Source organism: Brassica napus, chromosome C9 (genome assembly GCF_020379485.1).
Source record: "Brassica napus cultivar Da-Ae chromosome C9, Da-Ae, whole genome shotgun sequence".
Taxonomy (NCBI): domain Eukaryota; kingdom Viridiplantae; phylum Streptophyta; class Magnoliopsida; order Brassicales; family Brassicaceae; genus Brassica; species Brassica napus.
Window position 1 is genome coordinate 10,447,833 of NC_063452.1, and position 22,724 is coordinate 10,470,556.

The 22,724-nt window shown below is 35.4% G+C and overlaps 3 protein-coding genes and 1 long non-coding RNA gene across 6 annotated transcripts; all 4 read right to left on the reverse strand.

Annotated features, from left to right (window-relative positions):
- Positions 1–705: 705 nt before the first annotated feature.
- LOC106386132 lies at positions 706–2,319 on the reverse strand. The gene is made up of 3 exons (XM_048767650.1): positions 2,077–2,319; positions 1,844–2,001; positions 706–1,780 (listed from the first exon to the last, which is right to left on the reverse strand). Exons 1-3 carry the CDS (start codon positions 2,317–2,319, stop codon positions 1,597–1,599), a joined length of 585 nt encoding a protein of 194 aa, XP_048623607.1. The 3' UTR covers positions 706–1,596.
- A 347-nt stretch (positions 2,320–2,666) lies between these two features.
- On the reverse strand, positions 2,667–3,285 carry LOC106384686. The gene is made up of 2 exons (XM_022697756.2): positions 2,903–3,285; positions 2,667–2,800 (listed from the first exon to the last, which is right to left on the reverse strand). The coding sequence occupies exons 1-2, from the start codon at positions 3,105–3,107 to the stop codon at positions 2,682–2,684; spliced, it is 324 nt and encodes a 107-aa protein (XP_022553477.2). The 5' UTR covers positions 3,108–3,285; the 3' UTR covers positions 2,667–2,681.
- Positions 3,286–4,572: 1,287 nt separating this feature from the next.
- LOC106436890 lies at positions 4,573–6,897 on the reverse strand. 3 transcript variants are annotated; one of them, XR_002663139.2, is made up of 7 exons: positions 6,510–6,897; positions 6,299–6,426; positions 6,080–6,229; positions 5,643–5,787; positions 5,299–5,497; positions 5,015–5,208; positions 4,573–4,892 (listed from the first exon to the last, which is right to left on the reverse strand). It is a non-coding gene; the product is annotated as an uncharacterized LOC106436890 (long non-coding RNA). The 3 variants fall into 3 exon arrangements; XR_001287189.3 differs by having other exon boundaries at positions 5,015–5,497; XR_001287188.3 differs by having other exon boundaries at positions 5,015–5,515.
- Positions 6,898–14,083: 7,186 nt separating this feature from the next.
- LOC106436889 (pentatricopeptide repeat-containing protein At1g62680, mitochondrial) lies at positions 14,084–16,658 on the reverse strand. Its single transcript, XM_013877841.3, has 2 exons — positions 14,664–16,658; positions 14,084–14,337 (listed from the first exon to the last, which is right to left on the reverse strand). Exon 1 carries the CDS (start codon positions 16,586–16,588, stop codon positions 14,972–14,974), a length of 1,617 nt encoding a protein of 538 aa, XP_013733295.2. The 5' UTR covers positions 16,589–16,658; the 3' UTR covers positions 14,084–14,337; positions 14,664–14,971.
- Positions 16,659–22,724: the final 6,066 nt, after the last annotated feature.

Here is a 22,724-nt window from a genome sequence, read left to right on the forward strand (position 1 = left end):
TCGTCGCTCCGAGTAGTCGCTCCACACTTCGGGAGCGACCTCGCTGTGTCGCTGCGAGAGGTCGCTCCGGACTCGTTCTCGCGTTCCCGAGTGATGAAAATGCGAGCGATCTCCGCTCGTCGCTCCGAGTAGTCGCTCCATGCTTCGAGAGCGACCTCGCTGTGTCGCTGCGAGAGGTCGCTCTGGCTCCATTGTGTTGTCGTCATGCGATAGAAATGTGAGCGACCTCGGGGTGTCACTCTGGCCAAGTCGCTCTGGGCTTCGGGAGCGACCTGGAGTGGTCGCTCTGATAGGTCGCTCCGGGTCAGTTTTCGGCTTCCACCGGGATGAAATGGCGAGCGACTTCTCCGCATCGCTCTGAAAAGGCAGGTCAGAGCGACTTGCTGGTGTCGCTCCGGGAAGTCGCTCCCAACGCTCTGCTCGTCCAATGATCATCTTTACACCTCTTTCGAGCTCCAAACACACCCAAATGTCTCCGAGAACTCCATGTGGTACTCCAATACCTGATAAAGACTTATGTATGCAAAATGCAACCTAATAATGGCTAAATCCTAGTCTATATGATCAAAATGCACATGGATGAATGGATAAGATAATGGAAATATACAAGATATCACCGGGTGATGGGATACGATTTCTTACCTGATGGGGCGGTAGGTGTTTTCCTCTTCAGGCTTCGAAGACATAGTTGGGAAGATAGAAGGAGAATCTCGGTGGAGGCAGTGGGTGTTTGATATGGTAGAGACGTATTGAGGTTAAAGTTAGAAGCAGAATATCTGTTCAAAACGTTATGGTTTTGTTTCCATATCTTTAGTTATTTGGATTAATGGTAAAGATATTTTTTTCAATTATGGCATGAGTTATGGAAATTTTCTTTATGGTAGAAGAATATTATTATGTCGTCTTTTATGGTTGCAAATATGTGAGAATCTGAACTGATCTTCTCGCTAGACTTAAAGATTCGATGCATGCAATGTTTTACTATAATGTGGTTTATAAAGTACGTAGTCCTTATTGACTGCATGTTTTTTGTTTTTTTAAACTGTTTTAGTCTAATAATGAACACCTAGACATTAAAAACTATAGTTTCATAACCAAGATAATAATGAAAACCAAACAACTTTAATAAGAAAACCAAACCATAAGGTTTTTCCAATAACAAACTGTCTTAGCGAGAAGAAAAATCAAAACTGAGTAAAGAGAAATAAGAAGACTGTTATTAGAGTAGCATGATGACTGGGCAGTCTTTACCAGCCATTCATGGAGTGACTTTACTGCATCCGATCTAGCCACTACGCTTGGTACGCTTTGCATTCTTCTCATTGTTAGTGGCTGAAGTACCACCACCACTGCTCGTAGCTACATCTGAGATTTCCACTTCAGTTCCTGCTGGTGTGTTGAGTGGGGGGTTCTTTGGGGGCAAAACTGCTGATGAGACAATTTTGGTTGCAGTCAAGGATAGGCGTGTAGATGTGAAATTGTAGGGCGACACCTTGATCCTGAATTTCTTAGTCTGTCCTATTGCATCGATAAAACACTGTGGCAGTGGAACCTCAAGCTCAGCCCCATCTCCCCCATTTTCCTATTATAACAGAATCATTTATCAAATTGGTAGCACTTTATGATGAAAATAAGTGTCAAGTTTATCAAAATTATTACCTCAGCATATGTGTCGATCAACTCTGTTGCTTTTCTGCCAGTAAGCTCTTTCCCAGCATCTCCAAGAATGATGAACGTGCACTGCTCCTCATTATCATAGACAAACATCTCCACCCGGTAGCTGTTTCAAAGGCAAGTGATTAATACATTGTAGGATGAAACATGTTAGAATGGAGAATCTTACTAGGCTACTGCAGTAGCATTTTCATTGCCGCATTTTGGACAAAGCAGTGTTGTCGGCCCGCGGTTTAGCTTCGTCTGGCAATCCTTGCAAGCAATGTAATACCACTCAGTGCCATGCTTGACATCATCAATTGTGGCAATGCAGTCAAAGTAGGCAACCTAAAATCACATACCAAAGGTTATCAGCAACTTAATTCAGAGAATGTTTGATTTTAATAACCAAATGGGGATTACCTTAGCAGGCTCACGCTTGATGAAGGCAGCAATCTCACTTATTGTGAGTGTTTCAGCTTTAACCACCTCAACAGGATTGACTGAAGAAGTTGCACCAGGGTTCGTGGTCAACCTTGCCAAAAAAATTAACAACAGGCGATCATCAAGGTTCTTAAAAGTGGCCAAGTAAAATATATCTGAACAATAACCGAGTGTAACTGAGTGCGAGTGATTAGTGGTAGGGTTATGTAAAATACTAACCATGTCAAGTATTCCTTGGTGGGGTCAACCTTTTCGTCCAAAAACACTCTTGATGAAGACATTGAACTTAGGCATAATTTCCCTGACAATACAGAAGCAGTTAGTGATAGGGTTATGTAATTGAATTTGAGTGATTAGGAAGTCTTATATGGAGTGTGAGATATTACCACCGAGTCTCTTAGGATTGACCGTTGTAACCAATAGAACCGTTGGAGTGTCTGCACAGGCGTCAAACTTCACGCGGAAATTCTCCGCAGCCTCGTCCCATAGGTACACGTTAATCACTGGACCACTGCAAAGTAAAAAAAAAATAGATGTTTCAGTAAGGATCATAAATTTAAAAACAATGGCTGAATTATAGTAGCTTACTCTTTAAGTTGCAAATGAACCATCACTTTCCGAGAAGCTGAGTCATCCTTGGTGCACAAAACCGGACGCTGATGGAGAGGATGCCCATCAACCAGCTTAAGGTGGCCGACAACATCTACAACACAAAGTTACACGGGTTGTTACTCAGACGGCTACAAACAATCAACTGGGAAGCTGTACTGGTCTAAACTTGGTAAGAAAACAACTAAACCCTTACCGTGAAGATCTCCTCTGAGATCACAGTTGGCTTCAAAATCTGCAAAGGAATGGATTCTGAAGCGCTCTGTCAAAATGGCTTCAATGTCTTCTTCCACCTTCCTCAGCTCAGAGGCGTGTGAGATGCAAATTACCAGCCTCTGGTCAGCAACATGGTACATCACCTTGGTGTTCGATGCATAGTAGTTGGTCAGTGTGTAGATCATCCCACGCTTGAGCTCTTTCTCGTATTGGTTGCGACGGTTCAGACCGATGAACCCCTGAGCCACAGTACCCTATATAACAGAGAGACATTATTGGGTCAGTCGAATATCTAAAAGTAGAGTGTGTTATTTGAACAATATATAAAACTAAAACCGTTCAAATAGATAGATGCAAGGCAACAAAAACAATCTTTCCACTTCTCGTATTACTCAGAGCCATGTTTTATATTAACCTAATCTCTATCACAAATACGTTAATCTGATTTCAAGCTGATCAATCAAGTTTTTTTTTTCAAAATAGTTGTGGTGAGTTAGCAAAACAACAAAACTGGAATGATATAAGCAGTTTAAGTTCTGATAAAGACACGTTCATTTAATAGGTACATGATAATGAAACATGAAGACAAATCAAATATACGCTAATATCATTTGAACATGAAGACAAATCAAAAATACACTAATATGATGTGAAACCAAAAAATCAAGTTTTTTTAAAACATACGCCTTTATAATTTCATCTCAAACCAATCAGTCACGTTTGTTTTCAAGATACGCCTAATAAGACAGGAACCAATCAATGAAGTTTTTTATCAACAGACGCAAACGAAATGCATAATAAGACAGGAACCAACCATAAGTTTTTTATCAACATACGCTTATATAATTTCATCTCTAACCAATCAATTTAGTTTTTATGAAGATATGCCTATATAATTTCATCTCAACACAATGTTCAATTTTTTTTTGAAAAACGCTTAAACAATTTACTGTTCGTGTATTCCAGAAGCTTAAACGACATGCATAAGGAAACATGAAGATATACCTCCGAATCAATCATAAGCATCTCGATCCCAAGAAGGATGCCGGGTCCTCCTTTGACATTCTTGCGAGCTTCCCAGAAATGAAGAAGCCTAAACTGCAAGGTCGAATCACCGGGTCCTGGTGAAACATGTCGGAAGAGGAGAGGAGAAGAAGCTTCGCTGAAAAGATTTGCAGTGTTTTTCGCCATGATAAGACTGTGGATTTTACGATCTGTGGTAAGAGTGAGAAGAATATATATAGGGATCTAGATATCAGCGAGCCGGAGAGGGGAAGTGGAGGGTCCATAGGGATCTTGAATGGGGGATTTATGAGAGCACATTGAAGTGCTAGCGCTCTCATCGGAGGCGTTATGCGGGAGGAGGTAGGGGAGAGGAAGAGAATCGACGAAGGAATGAGGAGGCGATAAGGTTAGATGTTGAAGGAGAGAGATGTGTAGAACAGAATGAGACGGCGCTTAGGGTTAGGAACATAATGAACACGGGAATATGCTCGGGCTTCGAGATGGGCCAAACTGGATTCGTATAATTTTTTTAAAAAAAAATCAAGCCCAATCCGGCAGTGACGTGGCAATTTGATTGGTCCTGATTATTTTGAGCATGTGGATAGCTTTAGGAAGCTTAAAAATAGCCCCTTTTATATAGTGGGATGTTGGCTTAGCCTAGGCATTTTTGACAAATACCGTCATCGTAAGCGACCGGTGGATAGCATTACAAATGACCTTATATATTGTATACATTTACTGATAGAGTCTTGAAGCTGTGTGCCCATTTCCACACTTGCAATCACTGACTCTCTTTCAAGTTTTACATTTGATCTTGCTCACGTTTCTAAAACGCTAAACCAATGTTTGATCTGCACCTTGACTTCCTGTCTATAACATTTTCTACAAAGTTCTCATCGACATAAAAGTATCCTCCATCTTTCCCTCTGTCCTAACTTAAAGCTTCAATCTGGTCCTCAATCTTTCTACAATAATATAATTGCATTAGCATGACCCCAGTCAGGAATAAATCCAATTGTCCAAAGAGACATTACTTGCTTCAGGAACAGTCACAGAACAAAAGGAAAAAAAATTGCAAAATTCTTACCTCATAAGTCTTCTCAAAATCATATATATTGTCTTTCTTATCAATAGAGAGCTCAGTTGTAGTCTGATTGCAAATCTGTGAACGCTCACGGGCTTGGCGGTGAGCTACATGATCTTCAGCTAATTGTACATTGATGTATTTCTTCATAGCTTGATATGCAGACTTCTTTTCACGTAAGCAACTTCCGCCAAGCCCTTTTACCATAACACAAACGCCGGCAAAGAACAGATAAACTAGAGGGAGAAAAAAAAAAGAAAACAGAAGTTAAGATTTTGTTTCCGTACAAATCCAATCTGGTGAAGTCGTCTCCCTGTGAAATTGTTAAAAATAGCTTTGAAGGTGATAAATCTGCGGTAGGAAATAGGAATGATCAAGAACCCATAAAATATGATAAAAGCGATTAGGATGAACACGTTGTTTGCAGCTGATCGAGATCCGTTGCAGCAGACTCGAAAGCTAGTTGGTTGTTCTTGAAAACAAATACTGCAACATATCAATGTCCTACACATTTCAATATAACTCTCCAAATAAACATAACGCAAAATAAACAACAACGATCCATGGAAAACTTATTTAGAAGGTGATAAAGCAAATCCACTGAACATATAATTTCAAAGTCACTACTTACATTTATAGAATTGTCCACGGAACCAGAAAAGAGTCTGCTAGCTCCAACATATAAAAAAACAACTCTACAGGTGTGGTCCGTAAGTGACGCAGCCGGATGTAAACGTAGTGTCAGTATTGTATCTCCAAGCCAAAGTAAAGCCATTCTGCACATAGAGAATGATATATCCCTATAAGAATTTGTTACTTACCTAAAACCCAATAGACCTGTAAAATTCTATAACACATACGTATTTTCCCATTCAAGAAGATAATCTATGATAATATAAAAAGAGAAAAACAAAGATGAAGGATACACATGACGCTAAAGCACAATTCTACTTGGTTTAAAAATTTATTATATACAGTCAGTTAAACAAATTTATGTAGTCATATTCACATGAAAATTAGCAAGTTTTAGTTCATCAGTCATATAGATTTTGTGAAGAGGATGTTTACCAGCTTGGAAAGAAGGTTTTCCCATTTTAATTTGGAGACTGAGTCATCGTAATTTACAGATAAGAGTCTTCTTTCAAAATCTTCTCAATTTTTCATCTCTACAATCTTCTATGTGTTTCTCTCAGTGATGCTCGCGCATGTGATCAAGCTCTGATAAGATAGATTACAATCCGGTTAATATACTACTCAAGAGATAGAGGCTAGAATAAAAGGTTTTACCTTGAGATGATCATGGGCGTTGCAGGGAGTTCGTTGAAAGAATTAGCTGAAATACATACGAATTTCATCTCTGATAAAGAATACCCCCAACATATAATTTCCTAGGAACAATCCCATATTTTGTTTTACTGAAACAAAATAGTTTTAAGGACATAATCAATTTACATGTCTGAAACATAAACACACAATATCAGAGCTTAAAAAAACTTACATGTCCGTATCAACTTGTATCCATATGCCTTAACATTGTTTTCATTAGCTTAAGTGCCTTATTCAACTACTTTGCAATTCACAATATTGTATCTCTTCCTCTTCTTTGTATTTTTGTTCCACTTCAGGGTTCATCTTCTCGTGAAAGCATCGGCCTTTCTTTGTTTCTCTCTCTTTGACAATAGGGGTTAGTGGCTGGCTGAATCAAGGAGACCTTTTTAGTTAGGTTTGGGTCAAAGTCTGGATTGATTTTGCCTACCGTCGACGATAGAGACCAAATCAAATATTGTCTATCTTCTGTTTCAACTCAGAGAAGAACATGAACCCTAGATTTGGCGTGTAGGAGATGAAGACAAAAGGGCCGCTTGGTTTCGGCTTCTGAACATAACGCCCACAACTTCTTCGGTTATACTTAAATGAAACGCAAAGTTTTGGGACGGTGGACACATGTCACGACCACATGACTCGACTTTCTGACCTGGCGCTGACGTGGCAGCCTTACAGGAGAGAAAACATGATTTTATATATATATATAGATAGATAGATAGATAGCTTGAAAAACTTAAAGAGACTTTTTAGGCCATCAGCATTGAAGAATTTTCAACACGTTTTCAACACTTCTAAAATAAGAAATAGTAAAATGAAGAAAAAAAGAGAATTTCACGGATTAGAAAAATTCTTAAGAAATTATTTCTGCACATATCAAAATTGTCTATGGCTCATATTGAATAAATAAATTATTTTGTTATTTTGTAATTAAACAAAACTTTTAAAACATTAAAATATATTTTTAAGAATTCTGGTGGGTTAAAATGCTTCAGATGTTCTTGTACAAAATCTCTCACATGAAAAAACTTTTGGAATATCCACCGATAAATATATTATATTTTTACGAACATTTAACAAATTAATTTTTGTTTTGAGATACTCACTTAGTTACTGACCATCTCAAGATTAGCTCCCATGCGCCAACACACTTCCTGAGACCTGAGTGGTGAAAATTACTTTGCATCCATTTTCCCATGTCATCTAGCAACGATACAAACTTCTTCCTCGTTAGGACATTATGTATGTGACACGTCTTTTGCTCTTTATCTTTCCGGTTCCAGTCTTATCCGTCAAAACCCTAGTTTCTTCGCGACCTCTTCTTGAATGTTTTTGATCTTTAAATCCTCTTAGACACCACAATCTAAGTCACAATGTCAAAAGCATCCTCTGTCTTGAGAAATTTATTGTTAATTTATATGAGAAGCGTTGTTTTGCCAACTCCACCCATACTCACTTCATCTTCCTTGAGAAGGTTCCATATTGTTGATGCGCTTTCTCAGCAAGCACGTCAAACCCCCCCCCCCCCCCATTAGCTTTTGGATTCTCAACTTCCTTCAACATCATGAAAACCCGTTTCCCATAACGATAACTCAATGTTAAACTCTTCGAGCAAAACCCACAAAGACAACTTTGAAGTTCAGTTGTTCTAACACTAAACATATCATTGACTTGGCTTTCAATGGTCTCAACTCTAGTAAACCATACCTTTGGGCAAGCCTTTGTAGACCTTTGTCCTCCTCTCTCTCCACTCTTTTTGACAAATCATCTCGCCTTGGCTTCAGCTCTCCAACAATTGCTCCAAACCAGCTAGATTTTCCTCGAGGTTATGAATATAGCTCTCTTTGACACATAACCATTGAGTGGCTTGATTCACAAATTGATCACATGACAGTGATACAGAGAAGCAACCATCCATCGTTCAGAGAGACAGAAAAGGAGATTCAACAAAAGGGAAAGGGAGGAAAATGTGAAGCTGTTACCCGATGAGTAAGGCTGTAACTGGTTACAGAATTTAGGAATACCCTGAACCAAAGGAATTAAATAAAGTGGAACGTCAACAACTGGAATGAAGGAAGTTACTAAATGGAATGAGTAGTCGCTGGAAAACATTTTGCAACATAAATGGTAACCTTTCAGAGTAAGACCAGCTGCAACGCGGGATATTAGCCATATCTTAGCGCTAATCCTTATGCTTATAGAGTAAAATAATAATATAAAATTGACGTTACGCTGAGATTGAATCCTTAATGAAGGATTTATTTGTGGTTGATCCTTGATGTGCTGGCAACGTCTTAGTGGACCGGGAAAGGAATATGTTTGGTGAGAGGAAAAAAACTCGTTCATTTTCTCGAGTCGAGCCGGAAAAAAAACGTTTCCACCTCTCCCGGCGAAAACAAAGGCGATACTGCGATCCGGTTGGTTCAAGGTAAATCGCACCATTTTAGTTCTTTATTTTTGCATTTGGAGTTGATGCATGTCACTTTCATCAGTGTTTATGGATTCGATTGTGGGGAAAATTAGAGTTTGGGTTTAAAATCGAATTGGGGATAAAAATCAAATTAGGGTTTTCGTGTGTTTGTTTTATTTTTTACATTCGATTCTTTGTTTATGGAATTGATTGTGGGGATCAAATAGATTTGGGGTTTAAAATCGAATTGGGATTAAAATCGAATTAGGGTTTTCGTCTGTAAATTTTTTTTTCTTACATTAGCTTATTTGTTTATGGACTCGATTGTGGGGATGAAATAGATTTCATGTTAAAAATCAAATTGGGGATTATAATCGAATTAGTGTTTTGATCTGGTCTTATTATTTTCTTCTTTTTATTCGTTTCTTGGTTGGTTTCCTCACGATTAAAAAGGGATTTTGATCCGCTTATACGTTATTGTTCTTCTAGGTTCTGAAATGGAGGACGAATTGAGGGATATGAAAGCACACAAAGCATACTACAACATGCTTTATTTCGTTGCAGATGCGCAACAGGGGATTCCCAAGCTGTGCCCCTGTGGATCTATCACGAAGGAGGTCGTCGATGAAGAGGATACATATGATTACCTCCCCGGCAAAAGATACTTCATATGCAAAGATTATGAGGTTTGCATTCTTCTGTCTATATTTATCGAGCTCGTCCTTCCATATTTTTTTGTTGTTTGATAAGTTTTTTTTCTGTTTTCGCAGAATGACGGGTTGCATTTCAGGCAACCATTGGTTATGGGGATGCAACAAGAGGTTGAGAGACTGAAAGTACATTTTCACGAGCAGGAGAAGCTTATGCGAGAGTGCGAATCACTTAAGGTGAGTTCTGTCTGATGGTTCACTCTCTTATTAATCATATTTCTAAGAAATTAAATGGAGTTGATCTGATGTCTTTTCAAGGGCAGGTGAGAATGCTGCTTACGCGGGTGGCTGAACTCGAGAAAAGAAACTTACCGGTTTCAAACTCTGGTTAGTGTTTGAACTTACCAGTTAGAATTCAAATGGAAATTAGTTTGTAGTTAGAAAAGAAACTAGGATTGTGTAACCGTGTAACTTTAGTAGTTGAGAATAGTTGAAAACAAACTAGGATTGTGAAACCGTGTGTCTGTTTTAATGTTTCTGAGCAAATAACTTGCAAGTATGTAGATAGGAAACAACTAGGATTATTAATGCACACTTAACCACCATTTAATTGTGCGTAACTGCACTGTTTCCTTTAAGCCTAAAACCCATTTAATTGTCGTGAGCTGTTCTGATAGGACTGTTTTCTACTAGGATTCAATAGAGTCATTATAGAATCCCTTATTTAACCGTCAGTGTTTCTACTAGAGAAACACATACTTCTTCCTAAATGGTGAAATCTGGTGGTTATGTAAACCTCGTAATGAGTCAAGGGCCAGTTCATCTGGACTCCTGTGACCCTCTTCTCTTTACTGGCCAAAGTTCTGGTGTGTCTACTGTCAAAGAGAGGAGAAAATGGTCACTGAAAGAGGATTTAATCCTCATCGGTGCGTGGCTCAACACCAGCAAAGACCCCATTGTGAGTAATGAACAAAAGGTAGGTGCCTTCTGGAACAGGATTGTAGAGTACTACAACTCCAGTCCTCAACTGGTTGGGACCACCCCACGAGAACTTGGGCCATGCAAGCAAAGATGGGCTAGGATCAACGAGGGAGTTTGCAAGTTTGCTGGTTGTTACGACATGGCACTGAGGGAGCAGAGAAGCGGGCAAAATGAGAACGATGTGATGAAGTCTGCGTTTGATATATTTGCCAATGACCAGGGATCGAAGTTCAACTTTGAACATGCGTGGAGGGAGCTTCGGCATGATGTGAAGTGGTGCTCAACATATCTGGAGAAGGACAAACGCAAACCAGCGGATTCCCAAGGCGACGGTGAAGGGGCAGTGCCTGAGCCAGAGCCAGAAGAGCGACCAATAGGAGTTAAGGCTGCAAAGGCTGGTAGCAAGAGGAAGAAAACTGGAAAAGAGGAGGAGTTGGCGAAGCTAGAAAATTTGTTGGAGTTAAAAAAAAAAAAATCTCTCAGCAGAGTTTGCTAGAGAGTTTGCTTACAAAGCCCGAGCCTCTCTCTGAGATGGAATCAGCTCTCAAAAATAAACTTTTGTCTGAATTGTTGTAGGGTTTGTTTAGCTCTAACCTTAGTTTCAGATGTTTTCATTAGACTAGTTTCAACTATTTGCATTAGACCTTATTTTCCTTGTCATTATTACAACTAAAACATGTCTATTTACATTGCTTACACACGTGAATTTCTTCTGTTTCAGGTGAAGTACTAGACCATGTCACGGGTTGAAGACAAAAGCTGGTATCAAGTCACGGGTTTGTATTCTCTGTTTGTATTTTCATGTGAACCAAGTCACGGGTTGTTTGTATGTTGCCTTTATAAGTCTGTTTGTACACTCGGATGTTATGCTATTTCCTTTGCTCTTTTGCTTCCTTTGTACTGTCTAAAAACGGATGTAATGCTGTTTTGGTGGAATCTATTTCCTTTGCTCTTATTTTCCTTGTACAATCTCCATTCCACAAACAGAAAGAGTACTTGTGTGTTGTCTAGGACTCATAGATCGCAAAACGTTCGGTTTTCAATTGTTTCAACAACAACGACCTTCCCACCTTCATCTCCATCAGCGTTAGGTATGAGTTAATTGTAGTAGTTGATTTCAAATTAGTTAGGTAATTATATGAACCATCATTTATTTAATTTAAAGGTAATAGTTAGTTAATTATATAAGTTGGGACTGGACCAAAATTATAGAAGTTGATTTCAAAATAATAATAACCGAAAATAAGTTATGATTAGGAAATATATAGCACGTTGACTGTTTTTTTTATTGAAAATAAGTTATGATTATGAAATATATATATGTCGACAAAATCACAAAATTAATACCAAAAAAAAGTTTACAAAAACGTATATTTGTTATAATGTTTGAAGGAAGGATAGCCTAATATGGCAGATGAAATCGACCGAAGACTCGATGCGGCTGTCAATAAGGCTTTTGATGAATATTTTGAAGAAACATACAACAGTATTGTGGAGAATCGAACTACAAAAAAAAAAGAAACGTGCATATGTCGAAAGAAACCGAGAAGCGGGCCACAACCGTCTATGGAATGACTACTTTAGTGAAGATCCGACATTTCCGCCTCATTTATTCAGACGCCGTTTCCGCATGAGCAAGGAAGTATTCATGCGGATTGTCGACAGCCTCTCAGCATATATTCCATTTTTTCAACAAAGAAGAGATGCAGTCGGAAGGTTAGGTCTATCAACATTACAAAAGTGTACGGTAGTTATTCGTATGCTTGCGTACGGCTCTGCGGCTGACGCCGGTGACGAATATCTCCGACTCGGTGAAAGCACATCACTTTCATGTTTAACCAATTTCACAGAATGTGTAATACAACTATTTGGAGATGAGTATCTACGAAGACCCACTCCAGAGGATCTTCAACGACTACTCGATATTGGAGAGATACGCGGCTTTCCGGGGATGATAGGAAGCATCGATTGTATGCATTGGGAGTGGAAGAATTGCCCAACTGCTTGGAAAGGACAGTACACACGTGGATCAGGAAAGCCGACAATTGTCTTGGAGGCTGTAGCTTCACAAGATCTTTGGATATGGTACGCCTTTTTTGGTCCTCCAGGTACCTTAAACGATATTAACGTCCTTGATCGGTCACCTGTTTTTGATGACATTTACCAAGATCGCGCTGCAAGGGTAACGTACATGGTCAATGGACACCAGTATGATTTGGCTTACTACCTCACTAACGGTATATATCCAAAATGGTCAACATTTATCCAGTCTATCACACTCCCTCAAGGTCCTAAAGCAGCGTTATTTGCTAAAGTTCAAGAAGCAACCTGGAAAGATGTGGAACGTGCTTTTGGTGTATTGCAAGCTCGATTTGCGATAGTGAAAAACCCAGCTCTATCATTGGACAAGGAAAAAATAAGGAAGATTATGAGAGCATGTATCATACTACACAATATGATAGTCGAAAACGAACGAGGTGGTTACACTCAGTTCGATACATAGGAATTTGAAGAAGGAGAGTCGAGCAGAAGTTCACATGTAGAGCATATTAACAACATGCCTTCACATTTCGGTAATATGCTTGGTCTGCGGAATCATGTTCGAGATAGGCGTACACACGAAGCATTGAAAAATGATTTAATCGAAAATATTTGGAACAAGTTTGGTAATGATGAAGATGTATAATTATTGTATGTTTGCTTTTAATCATTGAATAAAAAAAATTAAAATTAAAATTTTTAAAAAATTTAATAATTTAAATCCCTAAGGACTTCATTTTGAGTAACACCATTGGAGATACATTTTAGACTCAAATCTTTAACTATTCAAAAAGCAAAAAAAAAAATACTATTATAATCCTAAGGACTCCAATGGTGGGTAACACCATTGGAGTTGCTCTAACATAATGGAATGAAAGTAACTAGAATTTAGATCAAATTATTAAGAGTATTCTTAATATATGAAATAAAACTAGCCTACTAATATATGATATATATATATAAAACAACCTTTTACAGTGTTTCATATATTTTTCAAAAAAAATAAATATATATATATATATATAATATAACAATGATGAACAGAGACATGCCCGTAAGAGAGAAATACTTTTTATTAGTTGGTTTCATAATGAACATACGATATGGTGTTAGAACATACGATTTGGGGTTAAATAGGAAATAGGAGGTTGCTATTATTTTGTGCATAAAAATCTACAAGAGTTTTGAATTTTAAAATCTTAATAAATCTACATTTTGCGAACATATAACATCTTAACTAGATTAAAATAATTATTGATTTATTTGTATTAATTCCATTCCACATCATTCACGCTCATTTTTTATCCTGAATCTTTTACAACTACATTCCACTTGCTTCCACTTATTTCCATTTATTCCACGAGAATTAATAGAATGAAGTTTATTTTCTATTCCAGATAAATGATAGTTTTATTTTGGAATATTAAGGAATAAGGTATTCCAAACAGTTATATTCAAAAAAATGTTAATCCAGTTGCACCCTAATAGTTATTAGGAGAGGAGAGAAGAGAAGATAAGCTTTGTATGAGAGCAAGATAATTTAGCCTTATGGATGGGCCATCGAAAGACGTATAACAGAGAATATCATAATTATAATATCATTTTAAATTAAAACTTGCAGAACTTCAACTAATATAAGTGATTATCAGGATAGAACAAAAGATACGATTTCTGAGAACCTTTCTTTCAATCTGAAGAAATACACTATGAGTATAATTTGTCTTTGTGCTCATAGAATTTTCATTTAAGGAAATTCTTTTTTTACAACTTCATGGCATTTTCTAAATCAAACCTCTGGCAGAGCAATTTTGTTCCTTGCATGTCTTATGTGTATGCACAAACGTAGTGATGCTCACTTTTCCTCATGCCGGTCAGTCAAATACGTCTCTTTTTCATGCATTCCTCTGTTCCCGAGTACCTACCTGCATTGGGAGGTTTTACATCTCAAATTTGTGCAAAAAGACACTCAAGTAAGAAACAACAAAGATTTTTTGCGTGTTATGTTCATCTACATTTACACTTCCATTTGTTTTGAGATAGTTATCTCTTCAAAACTGGAAAAGGCATTGTCGCTACTGTTAGACACCAGAATGGGACCGATATATAAGTTAGATGACTCAAAGAAAGCACCAATTAGACGACAAGTTGCATCAAACAAAGCCTATAATAAGAATGCATTTTCGAGGGGTGTTCTAAAAATGTGAACCAAGAAGCGTGATCTGATGATATAAGTAGACATAAATTTCACCTCAAGCGTCGACCGAGATGAGGAGGAGGTTGATGAAGAAAGCTTATCGGCACCAGATATAGCGCAGCGCTGATTATGATGATGCTGATGGCAAAGCGTAAAACACTTATGGAGGATCCCTTTGATATGCAAAGTCCATATACAGAATCTCTAACTTGGAGTGAAGCGATTGAGCATCTCTCAACTCGACATCTCGAATTAGAGACATAACCAAGTGCCAGTGATTCCATCACCACTGAAACAGATGTGTTCCCAAGACAAAACCCAAGCATAACATCATAGTGGAAATGCAAAACCCACAGTAATAGTTACAAGAGAGAAACAGCTTTTTTGCATCCCCCGGATGGTGCATAGCCACGGCTCAACATTTCTTTGATAAGCTCGGCCGATAAGGTTATATCACCATCTCTAAGACATAGCGTGCCATCATTCAGCATAAGCCCATCTCCTTTCATCTTTGTATACAATGCATCTATTTCACAGTGTCGGCCTTTCCTACACAGGCCTGACATCATTGTAGTGTACGCTACAACATCAGGCTTCACTCCTTTGAGGCTGAGGCTACAGAATAAACTCCAAGCGTCTTCAACCTTACCAGCCTCGCACATCCCTCGGATAATTGTCGTATATGTGACAATATCAAGATCCATTTCTCTCCTTTGCATATCTTCAAATATCACCAATGCTTTCTCTAGCTCCCCGTTGTCACAGAGACCACCTAACAAAATGTTGTACGTCCAAATATCGGGAGAGAGACCAAAAGAATCCATCTGACTAAAAAAATCCTGAGCCGTATCAACATCCCCTGCTTGAAAAAAGCCTTGGATAAGAGTGTTGTAAGTGACTGTACTGCTAACTAATCCTCTTTGAGACATCTCGCGGAAGAGTCTCATCCCATCCTCTACTCTCTTCGACTTACAAAACCCATTAATAAGAGTGTTGTAACTCACTACATCAGGGAAGCAACCTTTGCTGACCATCAGATCAAACATCTCACTTGCCTCGTCTATTCTACCTTGCACACAAAGTCCATTGATCAACGAGCTGTAAGTAACAACATCAGGAACTATACACATCCTCATCATCTCCTCGTACAGCTCTTTAGCCTCTAAAACCTTCCCGTTTTTAACAAACGCATCCACCAACGCACTGTAAGTAATCACATTAGGACTGATCTTCCTCTTAATCATCTCACTTAACAGCCGAGCCGCATCGCTCCATCTACCAGAATTACAAAGACCCTTTACCAAAGAAGTATAAGTAACAACATTAGGTCTAACACCTTTCCTTTCAACTCCCTTGAAGAAGCTGAGAGCTTCATTAGCTCGTTTACTCTTGCACAAACTATCAATAATCGTGTTGTAAGCAACAATGTCAACTCTATACCCTAACTCAACCATCTTACAAACGAAATAAACAGCTTCATTAACCCTATCCTTCCGACAAAACCCATTAACAAGAGAGCCAAGCGTGACTCTATCAGGCTCATACCCAAGCTTCAACATCTTCCCAAGAAGAGACAAAGCAAGAGAGAGCTGAAAGCAGCTACACAAACAGTTAATCAATATATTAAACGTGTAGAGATCATTTCGAATCCCTAAAGTCTCCATCTTTCTCCCTAAAGAGATGACGCCGTCGTGCTTCTTCAGCTTGGCGATGGCGTTCAGCAGCCTGTTGAAATCGATGATCGAAGGGAAGGGGCGAGATTCGACCATGTCGTCGAACAAATCGATTGCGTCGTCTAGGTTGATGTCGCGGAGACGGTTTCTGCTCAGCCTCTCTCGGAGACCAATCGCGCTGGAGAAAGCTCGTGTCCAGCAGCCGCAATGCGTAAACGAAGGAGGAGATGCTGCTCTGGGTTTAGGGTTTTCCAGAAGGTTGCGATGAAGCAATCTCTTCGCCGTCATCGCAATCGACTTCTTCATTGTTTCCGATCCGTTCTCTCTGATTCAGAATCCTAAAAACTACAGATGGGAATGGGTAACTGACAATTCGAGAAACCTAAACCGGTTTGATTCCGGTTTATATCTTTGTATCAAATCGAATTCAGTCGCCTCTGGTTAACAAAATAGGTTTTTGCTTGGAAACTTCAGATTATTCTTAATTTTCGGTTTCTTAAATTTGTTTATGATTTTTTGTGATCTCTGTCTGTTCGGTCCAAAACTCGGTTTCAGTTTCTGGTTTAGTAATATTTATCTTCCTCAGCCTGTCGAATGTCGATGGTGTCTCAGAGTACTCACCAAATGACAAAGGATTCAAATCTCGCTAGAATAAGAATTGAACGATTACAAAAATGATTTGTTGCTAAAAACATGATATCCTATACTCAGTTTCCTCTTTCGTCTTAAAACCTATGGTCTAAGACAAAGAAATTTGTAAAGAGACAAAACAGTGGTTACAGTCTAAATGTAAGGGCTTAATTGGTTTCGGTGCTACTAATCCACAAACTCTCATCAAATGCAAAATGTAGCGATGGTTCATGTTTTGCAACATTCACAAGAAACGATATAAATCATCTTGTACTACTTCAGATCATTCTAAACCTTTCAAATCAAAAACTGGTTAGTATTAGTGTTTACATTTGTGGGCTGGGTAAATAAAATAAAAATATTTTATAAAAAATATTAAAATAAAATAAAAACTCCAAATTGAGAGATATTATAAATAAGATATATATATATATAATCTTATATTTTAATTTATATTCACTAACTTACATCATAATTTATGTTATAAGAACTTTAAACAAAAAAATTAGCTAAATTTTTATAACTTTAATATATATATATATACACATATAAACCAAACAAAATATTTTTAAAAAATCTAATACTAATCTTCATAAAATAATAACTTTTATTCAATTCTTACCTTCAAGCAAACTAAAAAATAAAATATTATATTATTATTAATTATATTGATAATTTTATATTTTATTAAAATAATAATAAAAATCCTCAAAAAAATTATGAATATTTTATTCAATTATATCTTATATCAAAGGTTGCCACTTATGATGATTCTAGTTCTAAAAACAAGAAAATGATTGCTTAGATAATGAAGATGAAAATTTTAAAGAGAAAATTCATTCTCTGGATATGGGCCTCTGATGATTTCTTTTTCGTTTTAAGAAAATAACTTTTCAAAAATATAAAATTAGAGTCACCATTGCTCTTTTATCTAAAAATAACAAAAATTTAACAGTTGCATTTATCGACAATGGTGAAATCTAAATTGCATCAAGTTTGGGCTTATTCCAAAATGTTTTCATCTAGAAACTCGAAAATTATATGCTATAAATGACTCTAGACTTCGTATAATATCTAAAACAGAAACTTCATTTAAAAAAAATATATATTCTTATTAAATTGCATTTGTTCTCACATATGATATAATAACTTTAAAGAAATTTGTTTTTGCAAAAGAAATATGTAAGTTTATGATAGTTTTCAAAAATTCAGATATCTGAAAATTGTACCATGCATATAGCCATGAAGATCAAGGTCCACATCTAGCAAACATCAAACAATTATAAAGCTCATTGGAGACACATTTTGCATCTGCCACTTTTTATTTTATTTTAAAATTTTATGTATCATTACACCTTTGTAAATTCCTATATAAAGAAGTATTTGTTTCGGTTGTAAACCAAGTTCTCATTTTCTCATTCTCTTAGAGGGTGTATTCAACTAAGAATTTCAGATGATTTGTATTAAAATGACAAATTTAGTGTTATTCAAATGAGGATTTTAAAAAACACTTCAAAATCCAGTGTTATTGAACTTGTCATTTTAACAAACACTCTGAAATAAAATTTAAATTAGAGATATTAGAGTGCTTTAAATGTTTTTAGGGTGTTTGAGATGGATTTCTTAGTTATAAAAATTCAAATTGCATGGCTTTAGATGAGATTCTAGAGTTGTTTAAGCGTCTGAATTTGGAAACACCATTCACCCTCTCTCAAGCGTTTTCCAATATTCAGAATCTGGAAACTCCATTTCCAAATCTGGCAAGTGGTGGTGTTGTTTTTTGTGTTCTTTGGTGCCACAAGATTTGGTTCTAAAGGTTTATATCCTGCAATATACAATGTCTTTTTGGCCGATATATTATATGGAATCATCACTGTTCTTCGGCCATTCATACCATCTCCTGAAGCTCTTACCCATATCTAAACTTTGAAGCCTCCATCTAGGATGGCGACAAAGAATGGTGGTGGTGGTGGTCTCTCGGTGTCTGCTAGCGACACTTCCTTCGCCTACGGGCTCCATTATCCTGTGATATACAGGTCTCTATTTGGGTGTGTCGACTGGCCTTCAATCAGTTCTTGTTTCGACCTCCCAACCAGTCGTCCTTGTAAGATCCTTCATGCTCATCTTAGCTCTTTATTTCCTAGTTATTATGCTACTGTAGAATGGTTTAGACAGCTATTTGTATGGGCGATGTGGGAATTGAGGTTCATGATCTTATCTGGTGATATACCGATGGGCTTAGTCTCATTTGGTTCTACTTTTGTGACCTCTAGTAGCATTTATATCGCCTTGGCGCGAGCGTCACTACTATCATTCTTGCTGAAAAAAAAGATGACATGATACTTAAAATAGATGACATGGTTTTAGAAAATAGTGACTTGACATCATATTAATTGTGAGATTTAAAATTTTCTTATAAAAATTTAATTTTTTTTGTTGGGATTTTAAATATAGTAGTAAAAATAACTCATATATCATCATTAATGCCAATTTTCCATATAAATATTTATTTATGGTAAACTATTAAATATATTAATAATTAATATATCACAATTAAAATAATAATATATGTATATATGTATCTCATATTAATAAAAATAAACTAAATAAAGTAACACTAATCCAAAAAAAATTGATAGTTAAATATTTAAACATTATTTAAATTTATCTGTTCATCCTCATAGTTTAAATTAACAAAAAGATTTTTCAGTTTAACTAAAACAAACAAAGTCTCAAATTTATTAGAATTTATATTTATATGTAAATATATATATATAAAAATATATATATATATATATATTGTGAAGTGATATATACATATGTCGTCACTACAACCATTTTCGCTGAAAAAAGGATGACATGACACTTAAAATAGATGACATGGTTTTAGAAAATAGTGACATGTCATCATATTAATTGTGAGATGTAAAATTTCCTTATAAAAATTTAATTTTTTTTGCAGAAATTTTAAATATGGTAATAAAAATAACTCATATATCATCATTAATGTCAATTTTCCATATAAATATTTATTTATGGTAAACTATTAAATTAATAATTCATATATCACAATTAAAATAATAATATATATGTATCTCACATTAATAAAAATAAACTAAACAAAGTAACACTAATCTAAAAAAAATTGATAGTTAAATATTTAAACATTATTTAAATTTATATGTTCATATTCATCGTTTAAATTAACAAAAAGATTTTTCAGTTTAACTAAAACAAACAAAGTCTCAAATTTATTAGAATTTGTATTTATATGTAAATATATATATATATGTATATATTTAAAATTACATGGGGAGATATATATATATTTAAAATAAATAATTATTAAACACAATAATATAATAAAAATTATTTTTATAAAATCTAATTTTATCTTTATTATAATTTAAATAAAATCAAATTTAAATAGTTATACCAAATCAAAAGAAATAAGATTACAAAATACGTTTATGATTTTTTATAACAACTGAAGTTAAAATATAAATTAATAATGTTGAAATATAAATCAAAATTTTCTTTTGAAATAAAAAATGTTATGTTAAAAATTACTATTTTTGCGTATGGCGCATGAAAACTCCTAGTATACTTTATTTTAATATTATTTTTTTGCTTTGTGCTTAAGTGACAGGTTTAACCGCTCATATTTTTGTTTATTTATTTTCAATATACATTTTATTATTTATGGATAAAATTCATCTTTATGTATTTTTTGAATTTCTCAATTATCAATTGATCTTTGGAAATAATTTATATTTGTTACTTAACTAGACTATCTTTGTTGAATCTCTAATAAATCTTTTTTCCGATTTAGAAGATGAAGAAGCAGATTGGTACTTGTATGATGTTGGTCTAGAGCCATGTTCTAAAACGCCTATTTGGGCTGCTTTCTCGGCAATTAAGCGCTCTACGGACCTTGGCTGTGGCGTTTCACCCTTATTCGGGCAAAAAATCGGGAAAAGAAAAATCTGGCTTTTTCAAACTTGAAATCTATACCTTTATCATAAATTTATCATATTTTATCATCAATAACAAAGAAATAGAGGCTAAACGACGCAAACCACTAAAAAGAGTTAAAGCACCATCGTGAAAAAATCTGAAGCGCCACAATTAGGGTTGCAGGTTCACTGAGGAAGATGAAGCGGAAATAACTTTTTTGCCCTTCATTAATAAAAAACAAGTATCACTTGGACTTTGAACCCGATAACTGCTAGTCAAACTAGACACAATACCGCTGGACCACAGACAATTGTTATGTTTTTTTACTGATTCAAATATATCCCCTGGACTATATTTGCGAAGTGATTTTGTCACATGTCCTATCTACAATCATTTTTATAAAAAAAAATGATGACATGGCTAACAAGATTGATGACATAGCTTATAGTTAATATGACATGGACAATCACATTTATTACTGACATATATTTTTGGTACACTTTATAGAATATGATAATAATTAATACATTACATTTAATGTTGATTTATATTTTTGTTAAACTTCTTAAAACATGGTAATAATTCATAAATCATCACTAAAATAAATATATTGAAATATGCATTATAAATTTTGAAATACATTATTTAATTGTATTTTTATAATTATACAATTTTTATTACTAATATTTTCAAAATTTTCTACATCTTTTTTAAAACATTAATAAATTGTTAATCATAATTTCATTAGTTTCTTTTAAATATCTACAAGTTTTATAAATATTGTTTAGTTATAATTTTTAATAACTATACAATTTTTATATGATTTTTAGTAATTTTATACAAGTTGATTTAATACATTTAACCAAAATAAATAGATAAAAAATTTATCTAAGATTCGAATTTTAAATATATTACATATATATTATTAAATGTAATTTAAAATAAATAAAATTATTTTTTTCTTAATTTTATGCTTAAATAATCAACTTTATATTAAATATTAGTCAAAAATAATAAAATATATAATATTAATAAATTTCATTTTAAATATAATTTAACTTTTAAAAAAATTATCACTGCACATGGTGCAGGAAAACACCTAGTATCTCTATAAAATCGATAATAGTTCTTAAAAAAAATCCCCGATTACTCCCCGAGTTTTTTCCGATTTGTTGTTAACTCTCTAGGCCCGGATCGATCGCACGCGTTGCGCTTAGCGAATTTTCGAACATGGGTCTAGAGTATAATTCCATTTTTAGAAGTAAAAAATTCAAGATTCTTTACAATCTTGTCTAGACAGAGGTTTAGTTTTTCCAATACCTGTCGGATTTATGGCCGTGCTTAGACCGACAAAAGCACTCAAGAGGATTACTATTCAAATATATATAAACCAAAGATGAAAAATTAGTGACCAACACTCAAATCTTAGACGTCTACACACAAACATGGCTGCTTTGATCAGGCGCGGACAGAAGCATATGGGTACAGGGTCCCCTACTCTCTATTTTTTCCTTCAATAGTTTAAGCTTATTTAGTTAAATATTCATTAGTTTGGAGAAAAATATGAAAAGTGACCCCAATCAAAATTTTTTTTTTTGTATTTTTAACATTGTGTCCCTAACTACAAAACTTTCTAGATTCGCCCTGATTTTGATACCATAGAAAACTGTCATAGAGATAGCAAGCTTAAACAAACACCCGACTTTTAGTCGACAGAGAGGCGAGTAAATATTATAAATTCAGGAGCTCTTCATGTATAAGTGATTTATAATCTGTTTTGAAAAAAAAAAAGTTAAACTCGGATCTATTAAAAACACAGACCTAACCTCCGGGTGAAGGTACAGCCCACAGATAG

Bases quoted from the DNA above. Each gene is read 5' to 3' on its own strand.
- LOC106386132 (XM_048767650.1), bottom strand. From the start codon at position 2,319: ATGGTTAGTATTTTACATAACCCTACCACTAATCACTCGCACTCAGTT. The intron at 2,002-2,076 runs GTAATCCCCATT...ATGTGATTTTAG, and splicing joins TCAAGCGTGAGCCTGCTAAG to GTTGCCTACTTTGACTGCAT. The intron at 1,781-1,843 runs GTAAGATTCTCC...CCTTTGAAACAG, and splicing joins AATGCTACTGCAGTAGCCTA to CTACCGGGTGGAGATGTTTG.
- LOC106436889 (XM_013877841.3), bottom strand. From the start codon at position 16,588: ATGAAGAAGTCGATTGCGATGACGGCGAAGAGATTGCTTCATCGCAAC.
- LOC106384686 (XM_022697756.2), bottom strand. From the start codon at position 3,107: ATGATCTACACACTGACCAACTACTATGCATCGAACACCAAGGTGATG. The intron at 2,801-2,902 runs GTAAGGGTTTAG...TTTGTGTTGTAG, and splicing joins TCTCAGAGGAGATCTTCACG to ATGTTGTCGGCCACCTTAAG.